Source organism: Manacus candei, unplaced genomic scaffold (genome assembly GCF_025592945.1).
Source record: "Manacus candei isolate 608988 ecotype Guabito, Panama unplaced genomic scaffold, ASM2559294v1 h1tg000017l, whole genome shotgun sequence".
Lineage (NCBI taxonomy): Eukaryota > Metazoa > Chordata > Aves > Passeriformes > Pipridae > Manacus > Manacus candei.
The window spans coordinates 28,527,259-28,542,093 of NW_026138065.1; the positions used below are offsets into that span (position 1 = coordinate 28,527,259).

General features: G+C 37.0%; 1 protein-coding gene across 26 annotated transcripts in view; it reads right to left on the bottom strand.

The window, feature by feature from the left end:
* Nucleotides 1-849: 849 nt before the first annotated feature.
* The window catches only part of NRXN1 (neurexin 1), a 699,771-nt gene continuing 685,785 nt past the window's right edge, over nt 850-14,835 (bottom strand). For all 26 annotated transcript variants that reach the window (XM_051783684.1, XM_051783683.1, XM_051783658.1 and 23 more), the window contains one exon: nt 850-4,192. In XM_051783684.1, the coding sequence (XP_051639644.1) occupies nt 3,885-4,192 (308 nt within the window). In that variant the 3' untranslated portion in view covers nt 850-3,884. The remainder of the gene's footprint in view (nt 4,193-14,835) is intronic.

Genomic DNA, 14,835 nt, shown 5'->3' on the forward strand with positions numbered 1-14,835 from the left:
TTTAGAACTTTCAAACTGTTTTATACCAATTAAGGATAGAAGCTATTTTCTCCACATATTCTGTAACTTAAATTATCTAAAATACTTCAGTCTCTGTGTAATTAAGCAGATGAATAAATCTTACTGAAGTCAAAAAGCTACTGATGTGATTTAAAAAGATACATAGTTAAATTCTATTTGGAGTCTAGATCCAAAAGCTTAACTCCATCCCCATTGAGCAATACATTTAGGCAAATTTAGACACTTGCTTAAATCAATAGGATTAGATGTTTGCTTGAAGTTACCCATGAATTTAAATGTCATGCTAAGTAGGAAAGTACTTATGTAATGGATTAGCTCCGGTTGAAATTTTGTAATTATTATCTAAGAATGTTTTTAAGAACCCGAAATACATTCCTTTAACCATTCCATTTTTAAATTATCTTCTAGACAAGAGAAAATATTTTCAGTTTTAACTTTTCACTTTTCATCCCATTACCTTACTCTCTTCCATCTTATTTCCACCATAGAAATCAAAAAGTGGCAGAAAAAGAAGGGAATTGTTTTTTCATATATAGGAGTAGCGAAATATCAAGTTTGAATTTTTTTGATTAAAAAAAAAGCTAGAAAATTGCAAATTAAGCAAGCCTGTGCAAGAGCAAACAATGTTTTGAAGTCATTAATAATTTTCTAACTGGGCCACTTGAACGCAAGACTTGTAGAAGGTTTTCATTAAAGTGTACAGAGTTCTGAGGTTACTCTTTCCTGACATGAATGCCTGCAACTTCATACCAATTCACCAATTTTTTTCAGAGCTTCAAGATGAACATGTACTCCTGATTTAAGAGCAAGAGAAGAAACAAGCCAGCATTTGTATTAAGAAACATTTTTATTAACAAAACAGTAAATTCCACTTGCTTAGCATTTCCAATAATGAATAAATTGGCCTTGCAACAAATAAAAAAATTGTAAATATCTATCACAGAAAGCACTATAAGGTTAGGGGCATTGGGCCTCTCTTTGATGTCTTAGGGTTGAAAGTTTCACACGTTATTTAGTGTTTTGTTAAAAAAGGCAACACAATACAGTCATAGAAATGAAGCCATCTCAGTCAAACAAATTAGGTTATTATAGAGAAAGGATCCAATTTTATGTTAGGTAGTTGGTTTATGTCTGTTTGTTGTTGCTGCTGTTTTTAAACAAAAAGGAATTTTAAATCCACTTGCTGGCACTTCTGATACATCCATAATTGTTTTTTTGTTAAATTATGAAATTAAAGAGGAAAAAGGAGAACCTTCAGAAACAGTGTTAAAATTGTGTTTGCTTATTATAATAGTAGCAGATCTTTTTTTCCTTGATGTATGGATTTAGTTAAAGATTGACCTACCAAACTGCCTGGAAGTTGGCCTGACAATGCTATTTCATTAATGCAATCAATACCAAGCAGAAAAGACCATTTCATCTCGCCCAAACCACATTCTGTCGTGTCAAATCTCCTGTCAACCGATTATTCTTGTTCTTCTATGTATCTTCAACCACTGAAATCTGAATACCACCTGGCTTTCAACTTCTTCTTTCCCCTCTCCAGCTGAAGTCTCTTGCTTCCAGCAATGACCTCCAGTATACCTGCCCCTGCCATTCCCTGAGTACAGCTGTCTTGTAAAGGTGGGAGAAATTACGAATGCCACACAATCTAAGAAATGAACATCAGATGGATTTTTCGAACCTGTACTCATTTTTGTGTAAATGCTAATGAAAATAATTTCTTTTTTTTACATACGGAACATGACACACCTTGATGTCGTGGGCAAACTTCAAGAGAGGTGTTTTCATGTCAGCTACATGTATTTTTAAAGTGCTTTGACTCCCAGATAGATAGCTGTACCAGTTTCCAATTTCTTTTCATCAGCTACAGTGAATAACACACAACAAAATGTTTTGTGTCTCCTGTTTAAAGCTAATTTTTAATTCCTCCTTCCTGTCTGTGAAATGTCAATATCTATATCCCTCCCAGGAGGCCTTCTGATGATTTGGTTGATTTCTATTGAACTACCCTCTTTCTGTCTAATGTATTCCCTTTGAACTTCCATGTAAATAAAATGTTATGCTATGATTTATTGCTGTGAAACTAATGAAATATTACCAGAAAAAAAACAAACTTAACATGTAAATTACAGCATTATATTTAATATGTTTAACTAAAATGCATTAATGTTTTATATATGCAAGATAAGCTGTGTCACTTTAAAACATGATGAACTTGTCTGGTTATGATGTCTTGCAATACTACACAATCAACTTAGCTAAAAATACTTTTTCATATGTCAAAATGCCCACCATTGAAAAATACTATCGTGCACCTCAAGATTATTTCCTTTTTGGAGAAAGGGATAAATTCTGCAGTAGAATCAGCCTGGATAATTAAAATGGGTATTTTAGATCTTTTACCACCCCATGCTGTAGTAGCTGTCGTTCATATAACTGAATGCCAGATAAACACTATATGATACTTCCTAAGATTCTCAAGAAACTCATCATTCTCATAATTTCTAAGAACAAGGTTTCTGTAAGGCAAACCATGCTCTCCAATAGTGAAGCTTTGACTGGAAGCCAAAGGCCAGTTTAAGTCACTAAATATTTAGCTAATTAACGAATGTTATTTCTAGGAAAATTGGCCATTCTGATCAACTTCATTGATGCATATCAGGAGCAAGAGATGGGGATAGGAGGGAGAAGACAAATTACAGTAGAGATATATTTTTGCTTTCTAGTCCACGTCTTTCATACAAACTACTAAAACTTAATTGCAACATAATAGAGGCTGTACAGGTAAGAAAAAAATTAGCTGACTCTTATATACATTCATACACATCCCCCTTAGTATAACCACTACACTGTAAATTAAAAAGAAAAAAAAAAGGGGAAAAAGTCTGGGACAATTTATAATGGCTGCAAAAAAACTGAAGTATGTCTGTTGCTCCAGATGTCATAAAACTCTCTATACCTAGCAACACTTATAACATTGAGTTTACCAAAAATGGCTGAAGAGCAGATATAGTTTGCATTTTCTATACAACAGGCTATAAAACATCACTTATCACAGTCCAGAAAGCACATATAGATGTGTTTTTATATAAACATATGTAATAACATATTAAGCGTGCATGAAAATTTCCCAATGATTGCATCTATGCCCTCGTTTTCCTTTTTTTTTTTTTTTTTTTTTTGTGGAAATGTGCCTTATATTCCAGATTTTTGTTTTTGTTTTTGAAAATAAGGCCTCCGTACTATTTTCCTCACAACCAGAAAGGGGCTTTTTGAAAGTATTTCTACATAAGTCTTCAGAAAAGCCAGCACTTTGTTTCAAATGCAAGTTTCCAATCACTGCTTCACTGCACCAGATGGCAAACTACGTTTGCTTGTTGAGTCACCATATATAATGACAGTCTTCTCTGACAATAAGACTAACTTACTTCTCAAGAAAGCGCTAGCACTTTGGCTAAATCCAGAATCATAGGTAGCTTCTTTTTTCTTTTTTTTTTCCTGTTTTGTTTTTTTTAAATTTGTTTTGTTTCATATTGTGCCTTGATGTTGTAGTAATACTCCTTGCTTTATGAATGCGTGGTGTCATCATTGTCTTTCAGAAACGTTCCAGCAACATAAAGACAGGCAGAGTAAATGAAAACACTGTGGATGTTAGGGAATTTATCAGCTCCTGTTTCTGAAAAACAAGAGCATGAAATGCTTGTTTTTAAAAACAGTCTTTCCTTTCTGATTGCATTCCCTGTCTTTTTTGTTTGTTTGTTTTTGAATGTGCTTCATAAAAAGTAAAGTAAATAAGTTTGTATTATGTCTCAGATAAAATGAAGACTATTTCTATACAAGCGTTCTTTTAGATGTTGAGATCAGACATAGTACTCCTTATCCTTATTTTTCTTGTTTTTGTTGGAACTTTTAGCGCTGTTGGGCTGTTTTTCCTTGATCACAGCCCCATTGGATTGTGCTGAGTTACTGATGTAGTTTCGACTCTCATCTACGTGATACGATCCTTCATCTCGATTCCTGTACTTGTACATGGCATACAGGAGAATGAGGATGCACAGCGCTGCCGCCGCCACGATCCCAACCACCATGCCTGTTGTGCTGCTGGATTCACGAATCACCTCGGACGAGCCAGGGTACTCCCTTCCTCCTCCTGCCCTGGTAGGATTTGCTGTGGGTAGATAATGAAATAAGGGAGAGGTTATTATTGAGTTTACGCATCGAGCAGTTAGTCACATCTACCTGCTACAGTCATGCATCTTTCTAATTGCACTCACTGGGTCACGACTGACACTCTCAATGTACCCAAACTCTACCAGTCCGAAAACAGTTAGGTTTGCAGCCCATTCCATTTTCATGTCTGTCAGCACAAGCAAACAGGCTTTTAAACAAGGAAAAGGACAGAAGGGAACATTTCATTTTAGCCTTCAAAGGTATAGTTTGTCCAAGTGTGTTATTAAGCAAAGAACGCCTAAATAATCTGAAATAACAGCTGTGCCAAAATTTATATGCAGGAACATGAACACTTTGGAGGAAGGATTTCCCTCCCTGCCTCTCTCTTTCTCTCCTTCTGTAAGGAACAAAAAGTGACACCATAGTACTTATGGAGAAGACAGTAATGATAAGACAGCTTACCAAATAGAATGGAGTAAAAAATGAAAATGTCTGACAGCAGCCAATAAGTTGGCTACAAATAAGGTATCCTCAGCTCTCCTTTACACTTCCCTCAGCAAGCTTCTCAGTTTCTCCTTCCCTCCTAATATTTTTTTTTCAATTCATTTACTTTTATTACTTTTAGAAAGCTGTCCAGCCCTACCTTCTCTTTTCTAATCCTGGGTCCTCCCTGAATATGGCTACACTTTAGAGCGCTTTTTGATTCAACTTCCCACATTCCCTCTTTTCATCACTGATGCCATTGTCAGACATTCCTTCAAGTAATGTTATATGCCCCAAAGAAACCTCTCAAATTGCACAGAGCAAGGAGTCAGCCTCCTAAGAACCCACCTCTCAGGCCAGACTTTGGTCTTTTGAGTTGTGAGATGAATTGAACTGACCTATGTCTTCACATTGTAAAGTCTTCTTGATAGGAACTATTGTGTTATCTGGCACATTTTGTCTCCTTGCACAGCCATGTGAAATGAAACCCTAATTCCAGGAGGAATTTCCAGTTTAAATGCTCACAGCACACACAATGCTTATGTGTTTCCCATGATCTCTTTCCTTTATTGCATTTTGCAGCAGGAGAAGAATTCTATCTTTGTATAGGATCGCTTTAAGAGGCAATAGCTGAGATGGATCTTCTCTAACTTAGCAAGTGCCATGGACAGAAATGAAGTGACCTGGATCTATGCAATATTGCTCTGATTATTTCAGCATTTCCAAACTTCTGAGGTGCTGTGCACCCTCAGCACCGCCAGCCTTGGCAGAGCTCAGGAGAACAAAAGCAATGAGTGAACCAGGGTTTCCCACTGAGCAGTACAGAACACTCTCATTAAGCATGCAAGCTGCCTTATAGAAACTGAATTTTAAATCATTATGCATGGCTAAAAATTCAATCTCTAAAATATAAATGTTAACTAAGAGTACTATTAAACACTAGTCCTACAATATATTTATAATGTTAGCTTTATCGGGCCTTGCCTACAGGTAGTATTTTTATTGAAGTGTATTAGATAAGTGTCTTGCTTAAAGTCCACAAAATCACATTATACCTCAGTCACTTTTTTTTTTCTTTGCACTGTAAAGACATATTAGGAAGATTATGATTTTAAGGATGCTACATTAAAGGTAATGCCAACCAAACTACCTACACTCGTCAAAAAATTGCAACAAGTTTAGACAACCAGAATTGAAAGCAGCCACCAACTACAGACATCTACAAATGGCCTATGAATAATAAACATAGCAAAAAACCCACAAACCTCCAAAAGAAATAAATTTCTTCCCCACCTTAGTATTACTCATCATTTATTTATTGATGATTTGTGTTCTTACTGCTGAAACACCACTTCCTGGCAGTTATCCCAAATAGATTTAAAGACGTTGACATTTTATTTGGCTGAAAGAACAGAGGCACCACTATAAGGCTCAAAAAATGCCCGTAATTCATACAAAATAGCATTTTAACTTTTTTTTTCTCTCTCTGGAAGTTCTTAGTTGTTATGAGTTAGTACAATTGGTGTTTTGTATGACTACACAAGAGATCTTGAAGATTTTTTTTATCATTTCAGGGTAGAAATGATAGACCACCCTAAGAAAGGGTGGTCCTTAGACCACCCTAAGAAAGTGGTCTGTTCCAGTCTGTGGCTGGTTTAGATCCTGTTTCTTCATTGTAGCTATTGTAGAAAATGGAAATTCTTTTACACATAGGGTGTCATTTATTTTTTTACAAAAGACAATGCATTGTTGCAGAACAAAGACTGAGTACTTCCATAGTGAATGAAAATGAGACAGAGTCTTATCCTACTGTATGTGATTTCAGGAAATTAATTCCTGTCTGAGAAATAACAGAAGCAACTGAACAAACTCTGTCAATACCTGATGGACTAACAGCTGCTCCTTCTCTTTAAAATACAGTGATTTGGGCCAAATGCCATCAATTAACTTTACAATTAATGTCTACTAAGTGACACTTAACAGCTTGCTCAGAGGAAGATGTTCTTCTAACATTGCAACCTAAAGAAACATTTAAGGTATATTTTTCAACACTACCTAAACTCCTGCCTTTCACCTGATGGTTTCCTTTTATTTTAAGAATGTTTTCACAATTATCTCATTTATCCCATCTGTCTGAGAAATATTCAACCACTACATTAATGTTATTTAAACTTATAACATTTCAAAGCATCTGTTGTTACATTTGTTTGGACTTCTGTGAAAGGAGCAGTTCATCAAGGAAAAGGACTTCTTGCTATTTTTCTTTCATTTACATTAAAATACGCTTTTAAACTAGCAAGGCCTCCCAAATGAAGGAGGAGGAAACAGGAAGTTTTACAAAGCACATGGGTTTGTCTGTGAGCATTTTTGACAGCTAATGGAGTACCCACTAAAGCAAGTGTCCTATTCTGAGACAGGGAGGAAAGGTCCACTGAAAAAAGGCCAGCCTAAACTTCTTCTGAATATATACATAAATAAACAAATTCCCATCCATAATGTTGCTGAAGCAGCTGCCTTCTATTTCAGCAGGACCTTTGACTAAGACTGGAGTACCCAAGGGAAATTTACCTGGATTATTTTTCCCCTGCAAGACAGGAACTATTGCAAGGGACAGCAGATGATCTCAATGGAGAGCAAAATGAAGGTTATAAGGTTTTGCTCTTTGCTTCCCAGCTCTTGGAGAAACACTTGATGCAGTTTTCTTCCTAGCATCTTGGTAGCTGAACCAGGCAGAGTCATTGGCTCCTGGCACAACAGCAGAGGTATGTCTATGGATAACCTTGTCTGCTACTTGATTGCAGTCACTGTTAGTATCTGCAGCATGAAAAAGATACTAACCTCATCCTAGACATAGTTTCAAGTTGTGCCAGGGGAGGTTTAGGTTAGATATTAGAAAGAATTTCTTTACAGAGAGGGTGATCAGACACTGGAATGGGCTGCCCAGGGAAGTGGTGGATTCTCCATCCCTGGAGATTTTTAAAAAGAGACTGGATGTGGCACTTAGTGCCATGGTCTAGCAACCACAGCAGTAGTGGATCAAGGGTTGGACTGGATCATCTTGGAGGTCCCTTTCAACCCAGCTGATTCTATGATTCTATGATTCTTACTGTAAAGTGAGAAGTGAAATACCTTATAGGTGAATGTTAAGATTAAATGTCATTAAAAAATTACTCTGTTTTTTAAGAACAAAAAATAATCTAAACAAAACCCCCAAACCTGAACCCATCTATTTATTTAAACAATAAATTGAGGATAGTTTGACAAGACAAAATCATAAAGACAATAAATATGTTCAGACCTTGCCATAACAGTGAGAAGAAACAAAAGTCATCTTGTGGTGCAATGATTCCCTCTTAAAACAACTTCTCTGATGCACAGCTCTTCCTCTCAACAGCATACAACTGGATTGTCTCAAAGACTAGCTTAGAACAGACTGATTTTTAAAAGCCTCTTCTACCACTTATGAAAAGCTTTGCATGAAATAATAGCAATTGAGCACAGTTTTACGTTGTGTAAAAATGGATTAGAAAGTTATTATTCTTGACTGTATTTCTAAATGGTTTAAAATTTAGAGGGAAAAATCTAACTATTTTCAGTGCCTAGTTTTCATTAATACTGTGAAAAGAAAATTGGAATTGCAGGCTCCCATGGTGTTTGTGAATTGAAATTAGCAGACTTAAAAACAAAACAAAAAACCAACAAAAGGACCCCAAACCTGTTTTCTTTACATTTATGCCTTCTCACAAACTGTGAATAGGAAATTACTCACAAGACAGAAATGTTTAACTACTGCATTTGCAATGAGGCATGAAGGCAATTATTTACAGGACACATATTAATTTTCACTCTGTGTGCTACCATTGTAGACCTGTTTGTGGTCGATTTTCTGTAGCATTGTTGGATTCTGGTGAACTGGTTTCTGAGCTCACTGCAATTTCAACACCTCATTACAACGAATACACCTGAAAAACAAACCTCAGCGCTTCCTCTGCAGAACCATTGGGATAGTTGCAGTCCAGTTTCAAAACCAGATGAAGATCTGCTTTAAATTTCTGCAAGAGACAGCTCAAAACCCACAGTGGCCTAATACAGGGGTATCTCAGCCTGCTCCCTTCCTACCCAGCTTCAGCTGGCTCTCAAGGGGAGGCAAGAACTGGCTCCCCAGGGGATATCCATCAATGACTAAGCTGCCATGGGACAGAAGCAATATGAGGTGGTTCCACATGTGGCTGCTGTAGCACAGTGACGAACTTTCATCTGACTTGGAACAGTCTATATCCAAAGCCAGGATCTCCCCCATGTCAGAGAGACACCACAAAACTAACTGCATTTCCAACCACTCACTCTATTCTCCATGATCCTAATGGTATCTTGATTCAACAAGAACAGGAGCTGAGACCTGCACACACAACACACTGTGATATGGTGGAAAGGCGTGGTGCCAATGAACAGGGCAGCTACAGTTGCCATCTCAAACTCACACTATTGCATTTGTTCTAAGAAATCTGTCAGCCACTGACTGAGTTTGAGGGAACAAGACAATAACCTATTTTCAGAGAAAGTGTATTATTAAGGTATCAGTTCTACTCTTTGGTGTGCAAACCCAGGTTCTTTACTTCCTAGAAGTTGAAATTTTCAAAGGTTCTCAGAAGGAAAGATATCATGCATTAAAATACCTCTAAAGTGACATTAGTTAACTTAGCTAGTTATAAAAATAGTCTAGTAGTGGAACACCATCCACAGCTAAAAAAGCTGTTTTGCTAAGAAGCTAAACATTCTCTCTGCACAGAAGAGAATGCTTATTTCCAAGTGCAATGATTTGTAATATATCAATTTCAAATAACTTACAAATCCTACCAACTCCTTAGGACTGCAGGTTTTGCAAGTAACTTCTTTTTCCCCTGTGGTTGAGAGGTGGAAGGTTGTTTTCTCAACCTTTTAAAATGTCAACCATAAGTCTAAAGGGAGATAGGTTAGCTGGTAGTATAGTGGCAATTGATAGAGCATGTCAAATCAATGAGTTTTATAAGTTACTGTGCTCTGCAGAGCTGAGCGGAATATTTCAAACAATTTTATAAGAAGCTTTTGTGAAAATATTTTTCATAAAACTGAATTTAATTTTTAGCCGAAATGGAAAATGTAAACCAATATATCATTGAATGTTTTTAGCAGTCTTTTTCCCTGTGGTCTTGCCCTGTTTATTAGTATATTTTAACATTTTCATTTGCATTACTGCTCTACTCCAAACAAGGATTCTTTCACCTTTTATTAGTTCAGGTGTCCTACCTCTCCCCATTTCTACATTTGTCATTCACCTTTGCACCTCCACTTCTTTGTTTTCTACATGAAGTAATTTTCCTGGTTTTGTGCATATTCTGAGAAATCTTTGGTAATTTGGTACTTTGTTTTGTGCATATTCTAAGAAATCTTTGGTAATTTGGTACTTTGTTTCAGAAATTTTGACTGATCAGCAGAGTCAGTAGGTAGTCTACATTTTAAACTGAAGTAGTCCTAAACGGGAAAAAAGTGCTTTTGCAAGTAAGATAACATAAGGAAGGCAAAACACAAATATTACACTGCCGATAGTGTGTGTTCAAGCTAGAGCTAAGCTGCTGTAATTGTGGGCAACCAGTGCAGACAGCTAAGCCAGTATCATTTTCTCAGTAAGTTGCCTGCAGCTCTAGCTCCCTGAAGACTCAGAGGAGCACCAGTGTTAAAGCAAGAAAAGAACAGGGACACTAGAAACATAAATTTTTGGTGGCAGCTAACTGTAAGATTGGCTTCATCGTACCAGAAATGTACAGTGTTAGTGACAGTGACATTTGGGCACCACTGACCTTAGGAAAAGTTTTGCTATGACTTTGCAAGATCAAAGCTTCACTGCTTGCTATTCTTATAATTCTCATCTCATTAAAGAAAAAGGAAAAAAAAATTCCAAACCACCTTATCTAGGAACCAGTTTTCAGCAGGAGAATGCCAAAATGTAGTTGTAAAGAGTGAGGAATCTGATGGCTTGGCCTGCAGAGCACGGAATGATTCTTGCTCATGAAAGGAGCTGGAGGTGCATAAACCCACATTCATCCTCACAACTGTGGGTGATTCCCTGACTGTCTTCCTTCACTAAGCAGCTACTACATGAAGAGATAAATGTCTACACCACAGACATTATATATATGGCTTGAATGTTGGAGCTGAAAGCACACTGCATTCAATTTGTTCCAAATACTGTCATCAAGTCAGATCCGTTACTGACAAAGTTGATAATGTGCCTGGGAAAAGAAGGGGCCAGGCTTTCAAGACATTCAAAATATATATATGCACACATACTGGAAATGCAACTGCTATAAATACTGAACTATACCCGGTAACCAAAGGCTCAGACACAACTTGCAGATACAGCTACCCTTGTTCAGCCTGAATCCTATGATTTCCAAAACCTTATATGCTTCTCTGGGAGTGGGAAGAGAAAGACAAATGGAATTCAGGATTGACATGAATTGCATTTAATGTAATTAGTGTTCTTTTTCTCCTGATAAAATTATTAAAATTAATAAGACTGCCTTGTATTTCTTTGTTTCTCTTATCATACTCTATAAAACAATTCTGGTGTCTCTGATGTTAGCACAAGAAGAAAAGTTTTAGATATCTATAAAGCTTTGTTTTATTTCAGAATATAATTCTTGTGTTCTCACTGCTTTCATCTTCCATTTATCCCTTTTCTGTAACTTTTTAAAGGGTACATTCACAACATATGCTGTATCTGGATCTGAATTTACTGTTTAAGCCAGCTCTCATTTAAACCACCAAAGTCCCAGATCTAGACCATAGCTCTTAACCTCAGCAGAAGTGCTGATTTTGAAACCTATAGGCCAGGATAGCATGTCAACACAGCAGAACAAAGTTTCATTCAGGTCTTTATACAGTTAGAAGGAAATAGCCTAAGGTTCAACTATTTCAGGTACATGCATCCTCATTATAGGTTACTTTTGCCTTGATTTTTTCCTGCTTCCATTTATGAGCAATATCCTTAGAGAATACCTAGTTCTCAAACTTGTCAGCATCCACCTGCCACTTTACAGGCTGTCAAATGACTAGTCACACACTACAATACCCCAGTGTTTCTGCAGAGGTTTAAATTAGGTGTTAGCAAGTGGTTTAAAATTAGTAGCAACAGTCCTAGTACTAGGTATGCAAGAGATAATGAGAATTCACACTGTACTGATTGCTAGAAAACAGCAGCAAGAAGTTTACAATTTGCTCACATCTCCTTTGTCTGGCAGCAGGTTCAGCAACCCCATTCACTGCCAGCAGTCTGTTAGCATGGTTACTGGTTTGATAAGATGCCTCTGGCATACACCAATTACTTTATAACACCACATTAATTGAATTTATCAGGCATTGGAAATGGCTAGCTGGAAGCACAATGGCTTGCTTGCACACCTCTGATGCCTCTGTTTGAATGCAGAAAACCTGAGCTGCAAAAGAGTGCTGGCATAGACAGTGCCCTGTGTCATTCAACCCAGAGAGGTAAAGCCCTGGCCTCTGCCCTGTGTCCTGTGTGCATGCAGTGCAGCCAGCTTCCCACTTCCTTAGCAAAACTCTGCATTCCCCATTTGCTAGGTGAAAGATTCCCATCTTTCTAGCTGGTCCAAATAGCAGTAGGGGTAAAGCAAATCCCTAAAGAATTTTAAGGACCTGATTTAATATCACATTGCTCGAATTTGGTCTGAGAAAGCCTTGGCATGGAAATTGAACAATACAATGTTAATTCAGGCCAGTATTTTGGCTACAGACCTTCTCATACCTTTGCGAAATATTGTCTTTCTTTTTCTACCGTGTTCATCAAAACAAGGATGATAAACAGCCCTGAGGAAAAGTGGTTTTTTTCACCAAAAGAAGAAATTCAAATGCATATGCATTACGGAGCTACAAGAAACAGTTTCAGTATTACTAGTGTCCACAATACAGTATGCAAGAAAATATATACACTAGATGTAGCAAATCAAACCAGAATGAAGTTTGGCTCAAGGAAAACAATGAGGTTGCATCAATCAAGGCACCGGTAGCACGCGGTCTAATTTCAAACAAACTAGAACAACTCATTTATTTACTCAACAATCTATGTGGAATCTTGATTCTAAGTTTAAGCTTGATTTTAAAAACCAATTTTTAGGATTATACTCTTTATTTTAGGATTTTAAAGTAGATTGACATGAAAATGAATGGAATCTGTTCCAGATTCAATGATTCCTTTACTTCACCCTTATGCAAGTAAATTCTCCACCTTTCCAAAATTTCTTATTCAATCAGAAAAAAAGTCTCAGTCAAGTCAGCAAATTACTTAACTGTTTCTGAAAACCTCAGTTTTGCAATTACTAATTTGCTCATTTTCTGCATTTTTCAACCAGTGTCAGAGTGTGAAGTCTGCCTACGGAAAATGAGTCCCCATACTCTTTGTTTGGCCTTATTTCATTGGTTTCAGTAAACATAATGTGTTTTACAGCCTGTTCTTCAGTTAAGTGGGTCTTTGGTTCTAGGTTAAAAAGATGTTGAAAATGGTGGAAACATCTGTGAAAGCTGTCAAAGAACACGTCTTTATTTCACGGCTAACAACTAAGAATCACAAAAGATTTAGAACTGCCTAGAACCTATTTTCATGTATTAGTGATACATGCACATAAACTGGGGCTTAATAAGTTATTTTACTGAAAATCTTGAATACTAATCTTGAAAAATATGACTGCTTTGTTTCAGAGAGCAGTGACATAGATCTAATTTCATTTTTTTTGGTGTCTGACAACTGCATTCACGGACAATTAATTCTTTAAGGTCTATGCAATACCTACCTGTAGGCAGGTTATCTGGGAGTATCAAAAAGAATAAGTCAAGCAACAGCTCATGTGCAATCAACAGTTTTTCCTGAAAATTTTTCTAGGGAAAATCAGGAAGTAAGTCCTCAAGAACATATGCATGTACTTGTGTGAAGGGAGAGAGAAAACAAGGGACAATATTAAATGGAGGATTGTGAGACAAATGGTTTTCTCCCAAGAAGCCTCAGCAATGAAACAAGACCATATTCCTCCACCTCTGTCCTGGTCTACATTTGCTTCCTCTCTCTCCCATTATCTTGTATAGAGACCGTACACTTGCCTGTGATTGACTAACTTATCACTTCTATACCTAAATTAAAGGACATGATATTCGTGGACATTTCACTGTTCGTAATCCAGACAAGTACTGAAAAATCTTGGGAATTCCTTTGAAGTGAGTGGGTACGGCATTTACCCACATGCATTTGTGAAGAAGTGATGTGAGGGCCTAGTTTCCTTCTCTGCATACACATCCCAGCCTCAGTAGCACAGTTGGACCTTGTGCTTCAGCTCTGCCTCCTCTAAATACCTTCAGAACTGAATCAATAATGGTCTTTTACATCTTTAAAAGAAAGAAAAATAACAGATTCTTCTTTCTTGGGACACTCCTTCAGGAGCATTGAGTAACGTGCCCATTTTTCTTGAATTATTATTTATAAAATCAGTGCATTTCTTCGAACTACTCAAAATGTTACCACCTGGTTTTGTCTATGCTGTGGAGATGTCTAACTCCAGACCACTGAACATGTAACAACAAGACTACTAACTGTCACTTACTAAATTTTTTCTGCACAAGAACTGTCTTTTCATGTTGTCTGTGTATGTCTGAAGCATGAAGCAAAGCTTTAGGTACTGCCATACAAATAAGAACCCCAGTATTTACACTGTGAATGTTTGCCAGCTGGGATTAAACCATGGCACCCATTCTTATATAATTCTTATACACATTATAGAAGTGAGAAAATCCAACTTCAGCAAGAATACATGTGGAATGTGAATGCACCCTCAAAGTTCACACACAAGGAAAATTGTTCATCATTCACGCACCAGTGGAGAAGGTCTTGTGCAAGTTTACAGAGAGCTTTGTATGATTTATAGCAATCTGATGTCAATATTTCTTACCAGTTGCAGAGCAGAGTGAGCTGCTGATATCACATTGATAGAAAACCATTGTGTTCTGAAAAAAAGCCAGCTCCCTGGTATCCATCTATATTATTCTTTCTGACACTGTGAATGTGTGAAAATCCTAAGGACTGGTAAGAAACCTACAGTTTATTCAGTGTTCCCG